General features: G+C 42.5%; 1 protein-coding gene across 1 annotated transcript; it reads right to left on the bottom strand.

Moving 5' to 3' along the window:
* Positions 1-249: 249 nt before the first annotated feature.
* On the bottom strand, positions 250-21,431 carry SGPP1 (sphingosine-1-phosphate phosphatase 1). Its single transcript, XM_063118499.1, has 3 exons — positions 20,742-21,431; positions 5,439-5,528; positions 250-1,815 (listed from the first exon to the last, which is right to left on the bottom strand). The coding sequence occupies exons 1-3, from the start codon at positions 21,429-21,431 to the stop codon at positions 1,264-1,266; spliced, it is 1,332 nt and encodes a 443-aa protein (XP_062974569.1). The 3' UTR covers positions 250-1,263.
* Positions 21,432-22,100: the final 669 nt, after the last annotated feature.

Raw genomic sequence — 22,100 nt, 5'->3', positions numbered from 1 at the left:
CACCCTCACCATTTTTTCTAGTCAGCATATCAACTACAAAGTACATTAGCCAGCATTAGATAAAATATCCATCCAGAAATTTCCTTTGGTCATTCTGAGGAATGTTTTCAAAGCCAAAATGGTCAATGAAGCACTCAGCCTCCACAGAATGGTCAGATACACATAAGTACATATCTAATAATTTGGGAAATACAATTCTCAGTATCTAAGTTTCTGAATTTCTAAGTATTTCTAAGTCTTCTGAAGCCAGCATTGTTAAGAAGATGGATTTGAAGAAAACCAATGTGAAAAAAATAGTTTGGCATTAATATGTGCATGGACTGGATTTGTAAGTTAGCACTCTCTCTTAATTTTGGACACAGCATGCCTATATTATAAATTAAGACAAATAGCAGAAAAATATATGTTCTTCCAACAAGATACACTGCACTTAAGTACGTATAAACGGGAATTAAACATCTGGTTCACAGCTAGTGAACACCTATAAGTGTTTCAGCTCACTCCATTTTCATACTTTTAATACAGAAGATAAAATATTTATTTTCATTACTTATGTGACTAGTTACATTTTAAAATATCTGCCAAATTCAGTAAAAATTTTAAATAGTTATGGGCTTTTTATATACATCACAGTATATGGTGCTTTTTAATTTAGCAACAGAAAGGCACAATCATCAAGCAAAAAATACAGTACCTAGATGTAAGTGGTTGTATTTACAAATTAAAGTTATTTTAGAATATGAGAAAGGATCTAAATTACCAGGTTTTCTAAGCCAGATCTAATTAGAATTCTGGTCCATCATAATAGCTTCCTGCCTGCATAAAACATTTGGGAGTGCAGAGGTAAAAGCAAAACAAGCTTTTCAATTATAGCAGTTTGTGGCCCAAAGAAACAAATAACTTAATATGAAATGGCTTAAACTGACCATAGTCAAAACTTTTGGATCAGTTATAAACATACCCATTTAAACATGTCCAAATAAAGAGAGAGGTACATTTATAGTCTGAGGCATCAACAGTATAAATGCATATACGCACACAGTTTACATTTTGTTACAACAGTAAGACTAGACATGGCATTTCTCAGGGACCTGAAACCACTAGGTCTTCAACAGTATCTAAGATCTGAACTCTCTTTATCTGTCACATATTACTTTAAGCAGAGGCAGTACTATAGCACATCTCTGCATTTTTCAAATAATGCACCTTCTCATACAAATGTTAATTGTCCACCTCCTTTCCCACACCAAGAAAACACCTGCATCAGGACAGTCCCATTATGTGAAACAGGGCAGGAACCAAGAAACTCAGTGAAAATCCCACCGTTCCATATGTAAAATAGCGATAAGGCAGTTCAACCTCCATGCGTTGCCGGGCTTGTCGAATATCATCACAAGGTATGGAGAAGATTTTGCAGGCTAGAGGGATTGTGACCTTCTTCATGCCTGCTTTTGCTAGAAACAGAATCACCTCTCCAATCAGTAGCCGCAACATGGTTTTTCCAAAGAAAGTCACTGTGAGTGGGGGTAGCAGTAGCGGAAGCATCTCTGGTGAAACATCTGGCGTTAGATTCAGCATATGCATAACATGAGAGCCACATGCAACTCCAGCACCACAACCCAGGATTTGGGCTGTGTCCCCTCGTGATGTGCTCCAGTTGTCTAAAGTGAAGGAGAAAATCCCCAAGGCAAGGTGAAGACTGATGATAATTAGTGGCGCATACTTGCAGGTTAAGTTGAAGCTGTCAATTAGGTCCACAGTTGGAAGAAAGACTGCCAAGATAAGAAGGGCAAAAAAAACTCCAGCGATAACATCCTGTAGCAAGAGAGAGAGAAAAGAACTTAATACTGTTTTAAGAATCATGACTGCTTTATATGACACAAATTAAGCATTTTCAAACTCCATTTCCCCGATCATCTTTTAAAACAATTCCAAAACTACAGGTGCTAAAAGAGAGGGAGAAATGTATCACTGACATCACAGTCACTATCAAAGTATATGCCCATGAAAAAAACCCTGCACACACCTCTTAACACAGAACCACTGGAAGACCCTGTGACGACACGCTAAGCCATGGTGGTTAAGCATTTTGAGCTAAACATAATGGCTTAGTGTGTCGTGTGAACCATTCCTAACCATGGTGGTTACATAACCATGGTTTAAACAAGTTCACTAACTATTTGGTGCAAAAGGGTTAGCGGCCTAACCATAGCTTAGTGTGTTATCTGAACAGGCCTGATGAAAGATTTTGAATGCTAGTACAGCTCTGTGGTTTGGTGGGAATTAAGTAAGCAAACTGTTTTCATGGGGTTGCGCTCCCTCTGAAAGAGCAGGTATGTAGCTTGGGAGTATTCCTAGATCCATCCTTGTCACTGGAGGCCCAGGTGGCTGATCCACCAGCTACGGCCTTTCCTGGACAGGGCTAACCTAGCCACAGTAGTGCAAGCAATGGTAACTTCCAGATTAGACTACTGCAATGCACTCTATGTGGGGCTGCCCTTGAAGACGACTCAGAAGTTGCAGCTAGTGCAAAATGCAGCAGCTAGTCTGCTGACCAGTACATCTCACAGAGACCATATAACCTGATCTTAAAGGAATTGCACTGGCTGCCTATTTGCCTCCAGTAGGAATTCAAGATGCTGGTAATGATGTTTAGCCCTAAATGGCTTGGGACCTCAATACTTGAGGGAGCACTTCTCCCTGCCCAAGATTTTATATGCCTGCCCAAGATTTTAGATCTGTTGGAGGAATCCTCCTCCATATCTCATAATAAATAACAGAGGGAAATGACATGCCCCATGGTTCTGATCTCCAAAACAAAACAAAAATAGATTAAGGAAAGCAGCTAAATATCTTGTCTTCTGTTCACTTTCCTAGATCTAGTCAAGTGAACGAGGCTGCTTCAGCCTTAGGCTCACATGCTCCTCTCTGCTACAAACCAAAGTCTGAACTGGAGGAACTCTACTTTGTTAAAACCATGGTTTATAATCCTGGTTTACTACTCAGGGCCTTGCTAGACCTACCTTTAAATCCCGGCGTGTGGAGGGGCCAGCCCGCGCTGTCGCTCCTGTCCACACGTGACACGCAACGGGGTAAAGGAAAGCCCCGTTGCATCGGCCATTTTTTTTTTAGCTTAAAGGTGCCGTATGCGTAGGAGCGCACCAACAAGAAGGTAGGCTTTTTTTAAAGGGTTCCCCTCTCCCCCCTGCCCCCAATTTCCCCCCACCATGTCCAACGCCCCCCCGCCCGCCCACCATGTCCGATGCCCCCCCCGCCAGCCATGTCTGATGTTCCCCCGCCCACCCGCCAGGTCCGATGCCCCCCCATCGCCCCTGGGCCGTGATTCCCACCCACCCCCGATGTCCCCTGGCTCCGCTCTTCCCCTTATCTCTCCCGCCAGGTCCGCTCTTCCCCCCCCCGGCCTCCATCTCTCCCCCCCCGCATTTCCCCCCCAGGCCCTGATCTCCCTCCCCCCCAATTTCCCCCCCTCGGCCCAATGGGCACAGCGCAGCTTCTCCTGGCTACGCATGAGTAAGCCGCATAGCCGGGAAAAGCCGCAGAACAGGCTAGACCTTCCGCAGCCCCGGGCTCAGCCCAGGGTTGCGGAAATACCAGGCCACAACCAGTGCCAGCTATCCTGGGCCAAGGGAGGGTTTAGCCCGGGCTGACCCCGGGATCCCCTGTGCGTCATCTAGACACACAGGGGTGAGCCCGGGTATCAGCCAGGGCTAAACCCTCATCTAGGAACAGCCTCAGTAACCATAGTTTAAACCGGGGTGGACCTTTTTGGCAGGGTTGAGGAGAAAACTGTCTGGAACCACATACAAGCAGCAGGAAAGGCCCAAAGAAAAAGTAGACATAGCCACCATCTTTTCATTCGTTTTCATTCATGCATGTGCACTCATGCACTGATACTCCATGGCTTCCCCTGCTGCAAACGTGCCTGCCAGCCTCGCTCCCTCTGGAACCCCCAGCCTCCACACACCCTACTCGTCTTCTGCCATCTGCTCCAGCCTTTCTCCAATGCCCAGCTCACACTCTCAGTCACACACCACCGATATTTGTGTTTCGCTGATGAGCCCAATCATAAACAGAGTGCACCACAGAGGTTCTTTTTAATCTGGTGATCTCTGTGATCAGCCCTTTGAGCATGGCTGCCAGAATGCCTAGTAGAAGATGCTCTGACATTCATATTCAGTGGGCCAACTCCTTTACAGGAGTGTGTCAACTCCTTTACAGGACCCAGGATGATCCCAGTAGTAGTGGAGGCATTGGCATGGAGAAATTTGGGCTGGGGGCATGGCTAGGCCTCACAGATGATCAACAGGAGCTGCCCCGGCCTGATATAGTATGGAAAGGACCTTTTTATTTTTGGCACATTGGAAGCAAAACCATCATTAATGGCAGAAGAGCATTTTGGGTGAGCAGCCAGTGAACTCACTGAGATTCAGGAGAGACCCCAAGGGCTGTATGTGACATGGGCTACACACATGTAATTTAAACTAACCACTAGATCATGGATTAACATTACATCTCAATTGGTTAGTAACTAGTTTTGCTGGAGCATCACTCTAAGAAGCAAGCAGGGGTAGCATGCCAAAGATTCATGTCCCGTAAAGTGGCCTGCTTGCACATCCACATCTACCGTCACTATCTCCCTTGTCACCACAACCTATTGGCATCTTCCTATGAGCCAGATTTGTTCAAGGCCCTCCAGTGGCAGATTGCTATTTTAAGGACATTTGGGACAGTTTTTGTTTCTACAGTAAGAGAGAATAGATGTAACTTCATTCAGTGAAACTGGGGGCGGATCTACACAGCGTACTGAAGGCGCTTGCGTGTGCCTCCAGTGCGCCCCGAAAACGATGGTGTAGATCCTGCCGAAGAGGCGGAGGAAGAGGCGGAGGCGGAGGAGGCTGGGGAATCCGGCCGCGTCCTTGCCGCCGCCGCCCACCTCCCCGCCGGCCTCCTGCTGCTGGGGAAAGAGCCACCTGGGTCGGAGAGCTCGCCGGAAGAAGCCGCCCCGCCTTCTTCCGCCGAGCTCTCCGACCCAGGTGGCTCTTTCCCCGGCAGCAGGAGGCCGGTGGGGAGGTGGGCGGCGGCGGCAAGGACGCGGCCAGATTCCCCAGCCTCCTCCTCCTCCGCCTCTTCCTCCGCCTCTTCCACCAGGATCTACACCATCGTTTTCTGGGCGCACTGGAGGCGCACGCAAGCGCCTTCAGTACGCTGTGTAGATCCTCCCTTGGAAATGTAATTTGATCTTTCAGTAAAGAAAGTCAAATCTGAAATTCAGTATCAAGGCTGATACATGGAAATAAATGAGATACATACATTCAGATCATACAAAACACATAAGTTCCAAAGTAGCAGAATAAGAACTAACATTACTTGCATGCAAAAGTCATTTTAGAATATATAACCAGTAATATTTTCCTTACCAGAATTGAATGCATTCCCATATATACTCGACTAAAACAAACCAGAGAACACCAGCAGATGCTAAGAATCAGTCCATACATAAAAGGATACTGTGGAGGGAGGAGGGAGGAGAGAAAGAGAAATTGCATTTGAACTGTTAGAAATGAATATTTTATGGCCAAGTCATTTTCAATGGAATATTTAAATATCTAAAAATCTGCCTTTCAAAATAATAGTTTCAAAGCAGCTTACAATAAGAACATTAAAATAAATAATGCTTTTAGTTTAAATCTAGAAATTTTAGGCATTTTATAAATAAAAATAAATAAAAGTAACAGACACAGCGATAGATAAAAAGGCCATGATAGATAAAAAGCTTATGGGGCTAGCAAACAAAGAAAAGACTGCTCAGAAAATGCAGTTGACAAAAGGAACCAAATATCATTAAACACCACTGAAGGCTTGAATGAACAGGACAGTCTTCCTCTGGCACCTAAAGGTAACAGAGGACACTAACCAAATATGTCTAGGGAAAAAGCAGTTACTGTTGGAGTCCTGAATTAGGACTGGTTTTTGTGATTTCCATATTTTTGTACAAGCCTGCAAAACCTGGAAGAAACTGAAGACTCAGCATCAGTCAATCAGCTTAAAGGTCAAGTTTGCAGGTGGACTTTATTGAATTATTGGGATGATGCAAAAGTCTAATTGTCTTGCCATTGCCAATTAGTGGTTTCATCATTTGTTCAGGGAAGTGTATATAAAGAGAGTTTTGGAACTTTGTAACCAGATTAAAATATTCTCTCTCTGCTGCTGTGAGCCCTGCTGTAACGTGTATGACCAAGTGTGTGAGTATGTTGGTGTAAATTTGTATTGCCATAAACTGTGTTATTTTCTATCAGTAAAATACTTTATTTTTGTACCAAACAAAAACAGACTCTGTCTTGAAGTTAATTTGGTCTTTGCTGACTTTCATAGTTAAGAACCGCTGTTACTCTGCTAATTCACTGGTATAGTGAATAAAAAGGGTTTATAAATATAATACCCCTCAAGAGTTACATGATTTGTACACCACCACCACCATCACAAAATGCCCTTTCTCTAGTAAACAACATTACATCTGCACTGGACGAGTTTCTGAGGCAATGTTTGCCTTAGATATGGAAATCCCAAAGTTCAAATCCCAACAGCCATGAATTCACAGCCATGAAGCTGACTGGGTGACTTTAGTGACTTGGCTAACATGCTTGTGATAATAAAACTCATGTTTTGAGATCAGTGGAAGGAGACAGGTTTGACAATAAAGAAAAAGTAAAAGTAGAGTAGAACCACAAATCACCGGGTTTGCCTGCTCACTATTATAGCTGCAGTACCTAATCACCAGAAGTGCACATATGTTTGCTTGGTGTGGCACAGGCAGAGTATAATCGGACTATGGAGAGCACAACTTATTCTTTTAGCTAAGTTGATAAAGCCATCTGCTTAAGCAAAGGAACAAAACAAAACCATTTAAAAGATTTCTGGTCACGCTTCAAGCAGAAAATATCATCTATAAAATATAATTGTATATAAAAGGCAGAGCAAGTCTACATTTATTAAGAACATAAGGAGAGCCCTGCTGGATCAGACCAAGGATCCATCTAGTCCAGCACTCTGTTCACACAGTGGCCAATCAGCTGTCAACTAGGGACCCACAAGCAGGACAGAGTGCAATATCACCCTCCTACCCATGTTCCCCAGGAACTGGTAATTAAAGGCAGCATACTTAAACATTGATAAAGGTAAGGAGAAAACATGTGCTAGATCATTATGGTTTTGACCTATTACCATAGATGCCATCAAATTCAGGAGCTCAGCCTTGCAAATAACTTGCCCACAATATCAACAGGAATCAGTTTTATTATGAATTCATAACAAAAGAACCAATTTCTACTTTGTTTCCATTGTTTCTACTGAGTTACACTAGCAGTAGATACTGCAGGATAGAAGTATAAATGGCTTTGGTGCAATTTATTCAAATAAAGCAGCAGCATCACCAGGAGTAACGGGACAATATTTTGATTGTATACTCTATTATTATTATTATTATTATTATTATTATTATTATTATTATTATTCGTAAACCGCCTTCTGCTCAATACTGGGCCTCAAGGTGGCCTTACAAAATTTAAAATATATACATTTTAAAACCTATGAAAAGAAATATACAAAAATTAAAAATATATTAAATATATTACAATATTAAAACATTAAACATCTAAAATACATGACAATTTTAAAAGTCCTTAGCATAGACGGAGGCCCAGATTATTTGCCAAAGGCCTGCCAGAACATTTTGCCTGCTTCTGAAAGCACATCAAGGAGGGAGCCAGCCTACCTTCCCTGGGAAGAGAGTTCCAGAGCACTGGAGCAGCCACCAAGAAGGCCCTCTCCCATCTTCCTACCAGGAGCACCTGTAAAGATGGTGGGACTGAAAGAAGGGCTTCCCCAGAAGATCTCAAAGCATGGGCAGGCTCATAAGGGAGAATACGGTCTTTCAGAGCAGTATTCCCCAATTTGGTGCCCTCTAGATGTGTTGGACTACATCTCCCATCATCCCCAGCCATCTTTAACATTGCTAGAAGCTATGAAAGATCTGGGTATAGGCTTCAGGGAAAGTCTCAGGTGATTTGCACTATTGAACAGCACACTCTCCTGCTGCTGTTGCACCCACCCACTCCACTCCTTCTCCTTCCCCCTCCAGTTCATTGGTTCTTGTCACTGATAGACATTGTGATTGACGAGGCAGCCTTCCCCGTTCGCTCATCTGAGCTCCTTTAGGAATTAACCAAAATGCTTACAGGAAGAGATGAAACTTGGCATCGTGAGAGCTCTTAAGTAGGGTTTTAGTCATGCCAAGTTTGAATCAGATTGGTTCTTCCCTTGATTTTTAGGATTTTTTAAAAAAAGTTTGAGGTTTTAAAAATATTTTAAAAAAACCACTGTCATTTTTAAAGATAAACAGATGAAACTTGGTACCATGATCACTCTTAAGCAGGGTTTTAGGCATGTCAAGTTTGAATCAGATCCCTTCCTCCGTTGACTTTTTAGGAATTTTTAAATTCCCCTCCTCAAATCATTCCTTCCCAGTAACATACACACACACACACACACACACCCTTCGGTTCTGCCTTAATCCACCCCTGCACAGAATCGAAGGTGTGTGTGTGTGCGCGTGTGTGCATGTGTATGTGTGTATCTTACTGGGAAGGACTGATATTGTGAAATCCTTTTGGCTGGGGAAGGGGCAGGGAGTGGGGGGGACACACACAAAAGGAGCTTAGCGAGCTCTATGGACAAAGATGGCATATTTACTTTCTTCAAGCTGGGAGTGAAAGGACCAGGAATAAAATCCAGCCAAGCTGGAAGAAACAAGCTGACTGCAAGGTGGGTGAGAACATGGATATTTTTTTCTCTGCCTAGAAGACCCACCCAGAATTTTCTTTGGTAAATGGAGGGCAAATGAGTCATTTGGCTCAACTGAGTTGTAGATCAGGACCACACAACAAGTACGTCATGACCCCACTGTTCATACATGCGAGGATATACACTTGTGAAAAACACGTGAGGACTATCTTCATGCACGTGGGGGCACCTGATACTGCTCTGCTTAAGTTAAGCAGGTCAGTTCAGGACCTGGATGGGAGGCTGTCTGGGGACCCTATACAGAGCTTCTAGTTCCATGATGAATGCAAGTCAGGATGCAAATACATTTTTTAAAAAAACAACACCCTAGAAATCCCAGTCGTCGTCCCCAACATTAGTCTGGATCCAAGAGTCTGCTTGAGAGGAGGGGAAATTGGTTTTGAAGGGCCAGGATGATAGTTCCATTTCTCATGGCACAAACCAAACCTTTGAATGTTTACATGGAAGGAAACCCCATTACGTTCTAAGGGGCCTTACTCTCAAGTTTTAGTTTTAGAGCACAATCCTTTGCATGTGTAGACAGAAAAAAGTGTCCTCCCCACTCACCCCAGGGCTGGCTGGGAAATGCTGGGACTTGTAAGACTTTTTTTTTAAAAAAAAATCCCTCTAATCTTTCTTTCCCATTAACATGCACACATGCACACACCTCAGATTCTGCCTTAATCCACCCCTGCACAGAATCAGAGAGGTGTGTGTATGTATGTGTGTGTTAACGGGAAGGAATGATTTGAGAGGGGGAAATATTAAAATCGTGGGTGCATACCAAGCATTTTAAGAATGTAAGCATTTGGTTTAATTTCCACTGACAGGAAATTTCTGCAGGCAAGGAGGGTGGGGTTGGAGCAGCATAAGTATGTTAGACTGGCTCAGCACAAGCCCATTCCTTTGACGTGGCATGGAGGAGGAAAACTTGCCCCCAACAAGGACATGGTATGAGAACGTCAGTACACGGGGGCAGAAGAGCGCTTTAATCCCACATGGAGGAAAAAAACCAGATTTTCCCCACTCTAGGAAAACATGAAAAATGGAGGGGAAGAAGTGGGCTGACTGCAGGACAAGCACGACATCATTTGAGTACTGCAAATGATGGAGTCCTAAGTGTTTGAATTGGTTTTAATGTTTTAATTAATGTTTTTGTATTACGTATTTTAATTGTATTTTAATGCATTTGCTGTATTTTCATGTTTTTAATTTTCTTGTAAACTTCTTATATTTTTAAATATGAACAGCAATACATAAATCTAATAAATAAATAAATAAATAAATAGCCTAAAATCTTTATGGAGCTTTAGAAAAGACCATTTCTAAACCACTATGGAGTCTTAGAAAGGCCTCTCTTTTTTTTGCTGCCGCCACCCATGGGGACTGCACAAGAGCATGGGGGGCCATGTGGATGCATGTGGGCTATAGGCCACATGTTGCCCACTCTTGTTGTAGACTTCTGTATGCACTGGCATAACCACATCACCTTTTAAAATCAGAGGTTGAAGCCTTGGTTAGAAGCTATTTTAAAAGCTGAATTACACCTGTGTAGACATAGCACTGCACCTTAGTAAATACTAATAAAGGGAGAGGGGAGCACAAGCCTGAGAGGGAAGGATAAGGAGGGAGCACAGAAGCCCACAGGGTGTCCCCAATCACCAAACAATATTTTGGTAATTAGGCAATGTTATCTCTCAACTAGACCGATACCATATCATTAGCTGTAACTCCACCCCGCCCAACATATTACCTATCAGCAGCACTCTATTTGTTAAGATTTTCTTCTTCAAACAAAAACTACATTGCTGAGGAAAGAAGCCTGGCCATAAGACAAAATCCAGGTTTGGATGATCAGTGGAAGAAACAATGCAGCGTGGGTTGTTTTCCCCACCCTCATGCAACCAGTATTACCCTAATTACCTGAACCCACAGGCTACTGAAGTCAATTATAACCAGCCAGTCTTGATTTAAACAAAAAAGTCAACATGCTCATGCATGCTCCGTAGAGAAACAATGGCTTGCAAAAAGCACTACTATCAGAGCTGGCTGAGACTGAAGGCAGGCGGCAGCGGCGGCGGGGAGAGTAAAACTTGTTCTTTGGACAACTCCCCCACTAGCCAATTCCAGGTCCTGGTTCATACCTCCCAGCTACTAGACTCAAAATGTAATCCCATAATGATGTGGTTAGGTCTGATGATGTGAAACCCCTTGCTTTTCTACATTACCTACCCGTCCACCCACTGTATTATCATTTCCTTCTTTGCCGCTCTCTTTGATTTCAAAATGACATAGCCAGCTTGGGAAGCCTTGACCATTTTATTGGCATGGGTTGCTTCTCCTCTGCCCTCAAAAAGTCATCTGTATGTACATCAGACCATAGTCTGTTTTAAAGAAAAGTTCAGAGGTGCTGCATCGCAGTGGTTCTGTTCCTACTTGGCTGGTCAGCTCCAGAAGGTGGTGCTTGGGGAACATTGCTCAGCTCCGTGGATTCTCCAGTATAGGGTTCTGCAGGGGTCAGTCTTGTCCCTCATGCTGTTTAATATTTACATGAAACCATTGGGTGCAGTCATCCGGAGTTTTGGAGTGTGTTGTCATCAGTATGCTGATGACATGCAGCTCTCCTTCTCATCTTCATCAAATGTGGATGTGCTGAACCAGTGTTTGGCTGTGACAATGGACTGGATAAGAGCTAATAAACTGAAACTGAAACTCAATCTAGATATGACTGAGATACTCTGCTGACTGGATAGAGGGTGTTCAACCTGTACAGGATGAGGTTGCATTCCCTCTGAAGGAACAGGTTTGTAGCTTGGGGGTTCTCCTAGAACCATCTCTGTCACTTGAGGCCCAGGTGGCCTCAGTGGCACGGAGTGCCTTTTACCAGCTTTGGTTAGTGGACAAGCTATGCCCCTATCTGGACAGGGATAACCTGGCTTCAGTTGTCTACGCTCTGGTAACCTCCAAATTAGATTACTGCAATGCACTCTACACGGGGCTGCCTTTGAAGACAGTTTGGAAGCTGCAGCTTGTGCAAAATGCAGCAGCCAAATTGATAACCAGGACCAGAAGGTTCGAGCATATAAGACCCACTCTGGCCCGCTTACATCGGCTGCCTGTATGTTTCCGAGCCCAATTCAAAGTGCCCAATTCAAAGTGCTTTAACCTATAAAGCCTTACACGACTTGGGACCACAATATCTGATGGAATGCCTCTCCCGACATGAACCTACCCTACGTTCAACATCTAAGGTCCTCCTCCGGATGCCTACTCTGAGGGAAGCTCAGAGGATGGCAACAAGATAGAGTGCATTTTCTGTGGTGGCCCCCCAACTGTGGAACAACCTCCCTGACGAGGCCCACCTAGTGCCAACATTGTCATCTTTTCGGTGCAAGGTCAAGATTTTTCTCTTCTCCCAGGCATTTAGCAATATGTAATGAGCCTGGATCAGTTTTTTAGGCTCATCGTTTGTAACGTTGTTATAGTGGTTTTAAATGTATGTGCATTTTGCATGTTTTTGTGGTTTTTAATTTTTGTATATTAAGTGTTTTTATCTTATGTGAACCGCCCAGAGAGCTTCGGCTATGGGGCGGTATACAAATCAGGGTGGATTTGATTTAAATCAATTTGATTTAAATCACGATTTAAATCACTACTCAGAAAGACTCGATTTAATCATGTGACTCCCCCCCCCAAAAAAGTGCACTCTATTCATTGAATTTTTTGAAACTTAGCACTTAAGAGGTAAGGGGTTGTTTCTGTGCACATAGATTTGCAAAGGAACAATGGGATTGTGATCTTTGCAGACACAAATTCATAGTTTTGAGAACTGTAAAACCAAGCATCTGTGATAACATCTTCTAGATAGAAAAATTGCCCAATAATCTTACAGAAACCTCTGGAAGAGCATGACATTGTGAATGGATTAATGGAATTCATTTACCGAAAGAATTAAACATTGCATCAATATACAGCCTCATGCTACATAATTAAAAACGAATCCTTATTTCATGATGAATTAGCTTTAGACTATAATGTATCTTAAACAGAAAACTATCTTAAGACAGATGTTTCCTCAAAAAGCATTTTATTAAAAAAACCATATTTAAATTTAAAAAAAACAGATTTTTTTTAAAAAAATAAAAATAATTGATTTTTATCCACCCTGATACAAATACAATAAATAAATAAATAAATAAAGGTGATGTGCCCAATACCACCAGTGTGGTGTAAAGTCACCAAAGATAAAAAAAATCATCACCACAAAATCACAGTCTTGAGGAAAGAGATCTAGACTGTCAACAAACAGGTACACATTTACCACATTAAACTCATTGGATGGAAGTGCACCCAGATGATCAACTTCCTGGCACAGCTTGGAAAGTGGCAAAGAACCAAGTGGCCATAGACCCAGAATTACAAGCAACAGGTTCACAATAACCCTCAGGATTAAATTAAATGCCCTTTGCTTATCAGATGTTTGCACCCAAACTGCATACTGCAGAAAGAAAGTCCACAACTCACACAGCCTATAAATGGAAATTAGTCCCACTGTATTCAGTGCTGCCTATTTCAGACTATTGGGTCATCTAGCCCAGTACCGATGACAGTGACTAGCAGCAGTTTCAGGCAGGAGTTTTTGCAATCTCTTATTTATGATTTTATGCAAAAGAGATTTATTTAAAAAAGAAAATTGGGCCAAGTTGATGCCTAAATACCGAAGATAACAATCTTGAATGGATCCAAGGTTCTTAGGAACATTTTCCACTGATGCCTGTTTTCAAGGGGTTGCAAAACAGTGGATTAGTCAAAACATTTTAAAATACCTTCGCAAGTCCTCAAATTCTATTACATTATATCTAAACAAAGAACAAGAATCGCTTTTTCAATTACAATACTGCAGAATGCTACACTGTACAAGAAGCGGTAGAACTCCCTTCCAAAGCTGGAGAATATTTACTACAGTATACTACAAACCCATAAAAGGGAGGGAATCACAAGAAGATGGCATATTTCCAGGATTTAGCTTCATTTTTTTTTATCACCCTTAGTATCTGTCAGTTTCTCAAAACAGCAGTTTGTACACCATGTATTCCTTTAAAAATCTGGATTTTATAAAATCCAGCTAGGACAATGTATTGCAACATTGACATGTTTTTATTAGGTGATTTTTTAATAGTGAAAATATGCCCTTGTTTAGCTTAGCCCTCAAACTAATTTCATGAAGGGTTAAAATTGTCAGGGAAGACATTTGCAGCGGCAGACTGTAAAATATAGGTACAGTTCAGCACTTCCTGTTTACCAATTCTCCCCTGGAATTGTCCCCCACATTGGCACTAGGAAGCCAGAAGCTCCTGATGTGACCAATGTGGTTGTGGCATTCGTGGACTTGGCTATAGAATAAAGTCAGGTCTGCATTCCCACCTGCCTCCCTAGCAGCAGACTCTACCCACAGAAAACAGCTATCCAAACCAATTAGGGTGAGGTTATGGATATCTCTGTCACCGCAGCCTCATAGGATCCATCTATTAGCACAATGGAATCAAACCTTTCTCACAGCAGTATGCATGGAGCCAGATTTAGGAGTCTTTGCCTGATTTGCAGGGATTCCCTCTTTGCCATCATTCCCACCCACCCCCGCACACAGCCTATCCATTCAGCAGGATCCTCCCAATCCTCAGTGTAGCGTTTTGGGGAGGCTGGAGGGGCTGCCATGGGGAGGAGGGGTGGTGGAGACACCTCTACCAGTGCCATTACACACACCTAAATCTAGACTTTTATGCATATGCGTAGGCGATTTATCAATTGCAAGAACTTATTATAAATGGAAAATCTTTAATTCCCATGTAGCATTACACCACTGCCCCCACATTATAAATACACACACCCTCCTGGAATTCACACCCTGTTTCTGCATATTTATACCACAGTTGCCAAGACTGTCAGTAAAAGCAAAAATCCTTGAGTCTTTTGAATTCTTCTTCCGTGCTGTAGCACCTTACACCAAGCATGAAGAGCTCCAAGTCACACCAAGCAGATTGAAGCTTAGTTTATGCTTGCAACAGAGTACTCAAATGAGTGCTTTGCTATGAGCACAGCCTGAAGAAAAATACAGTATGAAAGCTCTGCCTTGCAAGATATAGAAAGACAGACCTAACAGCCAAGAAAATTATACAACTAGTTTAGAGCAGAGAACAATGTGTAGAACTGAACTCCATTTCCTCTTGCACCAGTGGACAGTTCCACTGCCGCAACATACCTAGCAGAGGCTCAGAGGTAGTATAGGATAGTGTTCTTTGTCTTAAAGAATAAACATCTCGGCAAGAGGGAGACTAACTTATCCCTACATCAGTCAGAAAAGAAACAGTTGCAGGGCGCTTGTTTCGCATTTCTCTGCCAGAAAGAACACCTATAAGACCTTTGAAACTAAGAACTGGTGTCTGAGGTTTGTTTCCCTCCCCCCTTACCTCCCAATACCTTTTCCTTTTGTGTAGTATCATTTAAATAGTAAACCTATTATTAATCTTTGTAAACCACTCTGGATGCCTTTTATGGCTAAAGAACAAGGTAAAAATGTTGTAAATAAATTCTTCTGTTCGTCCTTCTCCATTATGTCTCTGTAATAGTACAAACATTAATCTTAACACATACATATAGCACAACACTGTAATAGAAAGAACCCAAACAACAAATATCTCTGAGGTCATAAAGCATAATGTACCAGAATATGAACTACTTATCCTTTGGGATTTTCAACTATCTTTGGCATGCTCTGATTACTAAACATATAATCTCAGAAGAAGTCAATGTAACTATTCTTCCCTTAAGCGGAAACAACGCCACTGTTTTAAGAGTTATTACTGATGACAAAAATATTTACAGTATTTTGGGACCAGCTTACTTTTTGTTTTCTTTAGCTCTGAATTGGGAAAATTTAGAACACACACACCTTTATTAGATTAGGGATGGAACTATAGAAACACTTCAGTTATCCCGCAACTAGAAGCTGTTCAACCTACATATCTGTTTTTTTCACATCCAGTTTGCAAATTTTGTAAATCACTCTGGGAATTTAAATGAACAGGAATAGAAATACCTTAAATGAAACAATGAAATTAATGGAAATAACTTTAGACAATCCTAATGTTGTTTTTTGTAAATATATATTTATCCTTAAATATGCATGTGTGTGCAATGTAGGAATAGTCATACTGTAGTCCCCATACATACATGAGGAAAGGCTAGAGAAAAACCTTAGATCACAGGCCAATCAGGAAAAAGTTGAAAGTTGTTTGACAGCACAAGCCTATTTATTTACAGTATTTATATATACCGCTCTCCATTCAAAATTTCAGAGTGGTGGACAAAATAAAATAGAATAAAAACACATTTAAAGTACATTTTAAAGGAAACAACGTGCAAAATAAACCATGGTATATTTACTCAAAAGAATTGAGCCCTGCTGTGTTCAACAGGGCTTACTTCCAGGAATGTGTGGAAAGGATTGCAGCCTTAATTACTTGAAATCTTATTGGTGTTTCTGTTTTTTACGCAAGAATGTTTGAAATGAAAAGCAAAGCTTGTGGAAACTAAACCACTTTAACAGTAAGCTGCTTCTTGACAGCATTCACAGAGTCTTGATTATGAGAACTCAGGGGGAAGAGAGGCTAATTATGCATTTTCTCATTAGGCCAGCAATTGCAGACCTCTTGTTGTCAGGATACTCCCTCTTCTGTTTTTATTACATCCTCTTGCAAGTCTATGTTTTACATCCTGATTGGATGCACAGAGAAAACATTTCCCTGAAGAGCTCTTCTTCTTTCAAACCTGAGCTAGTGCCAACAGCTTTTATAACAGAACAATGGTTTCAGGAGTATGAATAAGGAAACAATTCATTTCAAAGGTTTACAACCAGAGGTCAGACCTTGTTTAAAAAAAGAAAGAAACATGTACACACATATCAAGAATTAAGTTCAAGCACTTTAAACCTTATTGTATCAATTGTTCATAATGCAGACATGGACATAGTTTAATATATGACCAAAATGAATGTAATGAAACCCCCCATCTGACGGGATATAGCTGGGAATAAATTCTAGAACAGCATTATGGCCAGACCAACCACTGTATGGCACCACTAACTTCCTCTATAGGTTTAATTTAGGATGGGACCTACTGATCACGTAGTAAATATGAATTTCTCCTATTAGTCATCAAAAGATACTCAAACCTTATTTTTATTTAAAATAAGCTATTTTTGGCAAATGTACAGAATTTTTCAGAAATGAAATTAAAGGATTAGTGTGACAAAAAACTACCTTCTAACCTTCCACTATAAAGACCAACAGAATTATAATTTACCTCACACTTGTTGATTTTCTTCTTCTTTTCATTTAAAGATTCATCAGTAATGTCTTAAACAGAGTGCCAGGAACCACAATACTATTTTAATTTCACTTAAATGGAGTTGTGAGCATGTAGCATCTAGGACTTCCTTCTTACAGTTCTATATGGGAGATGTACCTATACTACCATAGCTTCTCTAGCACTTCCTTGCACTATCAAGAAGTCTCCCATTTACTCCTTTCCTAGCACAGCTTGATATCCTCAGAGTATTCATATCCATTGCAAACACAGCTGGGTTAAGGATCCATTAATCATATCATCCCAAACTAATAACTTCCACTTTCTTTCAGGAGCCCTCCTTTAAAAGAATTTTCTCTGGTAGAGGAAGGAAACGACAACTAGGTGGATGGTCCAATTTAATGGGGCTTAATGCTCCAGTTTCCCCTTTAGCTGAACATTTCATTTTTGCTAGATTTAAAATGTATCATGACATCATAGTACAATTTCTTCTGTCCTAGTTCCTGTAATCCTTATTCTGGACAAAACAATGGCTCAGTTCAGACAACATGTTTCTCTATGGTGGTTTTAGAACTCTATGGTGGTTTTCTTACATTACGGTTGAGAAATGTGTTGTCTGGAGGGAAAACTCCACCCCACGGTGGAGGTTTTTTAGAAAACACTCCATGCTGTGCAGAGGATAGTTTCCCATTGTGTTGAGTTGACTTTTCCCACTAGCTACAGAGTTCCCTGGCAAAAGCTGCAAACGGAGCAAGTGCCACTCTAGGAGAGCCGCTGGGATTGGTTTTTTGTAGCAGTGGCTGATGGTGGAGGACTGGGGAATTGGGCAGAGGAACTGTAAATCAAACATCGTGTGGCCTTTTACTGAACTCCATGGGAGCCCACAGTGGTGTTAGAACATGTTGTGTGGTGAGTACCCCCTAAAAACTCAACCATTGAGTGGAGTTTTCCCACTGCGTAGAGAAACGTGTTGTCTGAACTGAGCCAATATATCCTCTCAGATTATTTTCACACAAACTAAGCAGGATGGTCCTATTGTATCTGGACAGAAAAATCTGTTAACCCAAAAGGCGTATAAGTGGATGGGCTACACAAATAGAATAGGACACAGGAGTTTTGTACGTTAACACATAAGAGCTTTGAGCTTCAATCAAGAGGAATAGCCTCCATAAAACTGTTGTTCCCCAGCAAAATGATTTTGATGAGATTTGGAGACCATTTGTTAAATTTGTTTTAGGAAAAGGGAAAGGGAGTAAACCGTCGTAGGATACATTACAATTTTGGAAAGGAGAATAAGGGTCCCAGGGTGTGTGTGTGTGTGTGCACGAGCTATTACTATATTATTTTAATAAGTTTCTTAATTTCATTATTGTGGTATATTGAGTTGATGTAGTGTGATTATTGTATGTGTTATAAAATTCAAATAAATAAAATTATTAAAACTGTTCTTCCCTGTATGTTTTCATTATGTTCAATTGCTAGTCACTTATTTTCCTGTTGTCTTAAGTAATAAAACATATGGCTAATCAATATAAATGTATTAAGATTTTTTAAAAAGAAAACAATATAATTAAAGGCTAAGACAAATTAACTCAGTTGAGGGTGGCGCAGAGCGGTAAAGCAGCAGTTTCTGCAGCTGAAACTCTCCCCACGGCCTGAGTTCGATCCCAGCGGAAGCTGGTTTCAGGCAGCCGGCTTGGGTCGACTCAGCCTTCCATCTTCCCGAGGTCGGTAAAATGAGTACCCAGTTAGCTGGGGGAAAGGTAATAACAGCCGGGGAAGGCAACGGCAAACCACCCCGCTATAAGGCCTGCCAAGAAAACATCAACAAAAGCTGGCATCCCTCCAAGAGTCAGTAATGACTCAGTGCTTGCATGAGAGGTTCCTTTCCTTCTCTTTCCTGAGAGTAAAAGTGGTTGAAGAAACTAGCAAGGGCTGCATAGAATCATAACTATAACAGTAATAAAAAAAAATGACCTAATTCCTACCCAGGAACTTTTTCAGCTGGTACATTCCTGGCTTGCCCAGCTCCAGCAGATGGCTACCAATGAGGTGCAATGACTTCATGTGAATATAGCATCAAAGGCAACAATAAAATGAAGCACAAATCTTGTAGTATATTCTAAACAAGGCAGAGACTCAAAAGCCCCAGTACTGTTGATGCAATAACTTACTGTAGGGAAGATTCATACTTAGAAGCAGGTTTCTGCAAATGCCACTGATGCAAACACATATATCCATCTGTACAATCACCCCTGTATCACGATGCCCTTCTCACCAGGGACCATTAGCTGCTGCATGTGTTTAGTTGGTTGCAACTGGAGTTTGATCAGGGGCAAAGTCTGCACACTCACATACAATGCAATCCTATGCACATTTACTTGGAGTATAAGGCAGCAATCCTATGCACACTTACCTGGAAGCAAGCCCCATTAAATAGAATGAGACATCCAAGCAAATCTGCATAAGATTGCATTATTAAATTGGCACTCTACATTAACATATTCAGACTCAAACACCTTTAAAATGGACATTGATTCTGTATTCAGTAAAGCTTATTTCCCTACTGTTGATAGTATACTAAGGATGTAGTCCTTTTACAACGAAAAATTACTATCCTGGTTAGCATATTATTGCCAGAGATAAACAAAGTGAGGCGTGTGTTCATCATTTTCACTTTCAAATTAACAATGCAGGAACACCCTGTTCTTGTGCTGTTTTGTGATACACAAACTCCGGAACTCTGGGCTGTCTGTGAGTTAAACAACCCAGATTTAATCCAACAATTGCCCATGGTTTGTTGTTGGGTTAACTCTGGATTGTTTAATCCACATATCACAAAACAACCCAGGAACAAGATGTGTTGTACAATTTGGAGAAGCAGCATGACATGTGATCTGAAACTCTGTGTGTTAGGTTAACAAAGCAGTTCTAAACTAGAGATGACAATTTAGATGTGGTAGGAGAAACCCTGGAGTACTTTATTCGTTTATTAATGTTTGTAAATTGCTACAAACATCTAATTCATCAACATATTGAGGGAGAGGGAACCTTTAGCTTCCAACTGAGAGAGGAGAAAATAATTTGAAATGAATATTTCTATTTTCAAATCCTTGCATGGCCCATACATTACCTGGCTTCCAGACTAGCTCACACACGGTAAGATCATACATGGAGCCAGAATATAAGATGCTCAAAGGTTACAAATGAAGCCTTACTTAACAAGAATCCTCCTTGAGAACATACTATAGAGACGTCCTTATCAGCATTTGAATCCTGGAATTAAAAGACCAATCCTGTTTGCCTAAACACCTACGTGGTAAAGGATTCTTTCAATTTTGCATGGCTTTTAAAACAAAACACCAGCACTATTTCATATTTTCAGCAGACTATTTGAGCAATAGCATAACAGCCTTGACTAAACATCTTAATAATCATAATAATCATAATCATAATCATAATATATTTATTTCTTACCGGCCTCTCCCTTTGGATCTTAAGATGAATAGTACCCTTACCTGCCACAGTTCATAGCTGAACAAAAATAGCACTATCGGGAGGGCAGTGCCTGACATGGCATGGGTAGAGGGCATGCTGTATTCGGAGTTGTAGAAAACCTCCAGTTTCACCACCGGTGGGGAAGCAGGCCTTGGCCATCGGATAACATCCTTGGTACACTGACCCAGGTACATGACCGAAACCCAAATGATGATGAGCCTCCTGCCCAGCCAAGCATTCACATTCCAGAAGCAGAAAGGGAAAAAGAGGAAATAGAAGAGTTCGTTGCCCAGCTCTGTGCCCAGAGTGAACATGTAATAGAGGAAGGGGTTGCTGACTGAGAACTCCTGGCATACAGACTCTTCCGTCAGAGAATTGCGACGAGGCTGCTTTCTCCAACCCCAGCTGTCCGGCTTTGGTTTCTCCTGGGGCTTTTCCTGGGATTCTCCAGAGAACCCCCCGTTCTTCTTCGTGCCGTCCGAGTCCCCCGCGTCGCCCTTCTCGTCCACCTCAGAGGCACCTTGGAACCGGCGTCGCCCGCCGCCGCCGCCGCCGCCATCCGCGTGGGCGGCCGGGCAGACCCCGTTGGCCAACACGGCGCCCGGCTGGCCCGGCGCCTGAGCAAAGGAGCCGGACCCCAAACGCACGCCGCAGAGCCGCTGGAAAGTGGCAACTTTCTCCGGATCTTGCAAGGAGCTGAACAGGGACATGCTGAAGGGCTCCTAACCAGTCCTGACAAGGGGGGAGCCCAAAATCTGGGGTCCTGTGCGCGCAGGGGCAGAGCAGGAAGAGGGATCTGGAAGCGCTGCAGGCCGGTGCCCTTTTTTAAAGAGGGGGGTAGGACAGAGGTGGTGAGCCCCACCCCCTAAAAAAAGCGTGGGGAGCCTGGCTTGGCACAGGCACCAAGGGCCGGGAGGGAGGCACGGGGGGGGGGAGGAGATCAGTGGGGGGTTGGCTGCATAAGGCGAGTGGCAGCCGTCAAGGGGGGGCGGCACACAGGTTGTGGGGCAGGAGGGGGAGCGAAACAAGACGTGGGGCAGGAGGGGCGAAGCTTCGGGGAGGGCGAGAAGAAAAGGAGGGGGGTGTCGAGAGCGGCCTGAGGTGGGGGGGGGAAGGCTGGTGGTTAAACCCCTGCTTGGCGAGGGGGCGGTTTACCTCAGGCGGTGTGGGAAGGACAGAAATGCGGGGCGCTTTTGCCTGGGGTGGGGAGTTGGGGGGCAAAAAGAAGGCGCTCCGGCTGCGCGGTGGTGATCCTGCCGAGAAACGCGGTGGGCAGCGGGGTCGGTCGGCCAGTCAGGAGTCGGTTGGTGGAGCCGTTATTCCGCCCAACGTCGTCAATCTGTCAGTCTCTCTTGCTCTCTCCCCTCCCTCCTTTTCTC

This window comes from Elgaria multicarinata, chromosome 2 (genome assembly GCF_023053635.1).
Source record: "Elgaria multicarinata webbii isolate HBS135686 ecotype San Diego chromosome 2, rElgMul1.1.pri, whole genome shotgun sequence".
NCBI lineage: Eukaryota > Metazoa > Chordata > Lepidosauria > Squamata > Anguidae > Elgaria > Elgaria multicarinata.
Note: the sequence above shows the minus strand (reverse complement) of the source record. Positions and strands in the feature narration are given on the sequence as shown.

Coding starts and splice junctions, on each gene's coding strand:
- SGPP1 (XM_063118499.1), bottom strand. CDS start 21,431: ATGTCCCTGTTCAGCTCCTTGCAAGATCCGGAGAAAGTTGCCACTTTC. Junction 5,529..20,741: donor TCAGCTATGAACTGTGGCAG/GTAAGGGTACTA, acceptor CTCCCTCCACAG/TATCCTTTTATGTATGGACT. Junction 1,816..5,438: donor TGGGAATGCATTCAATTCTG/GTAAGGAAAATA, acceptor CTCTTGCTACAG/GATGTTATCGCTGGAGTTTT.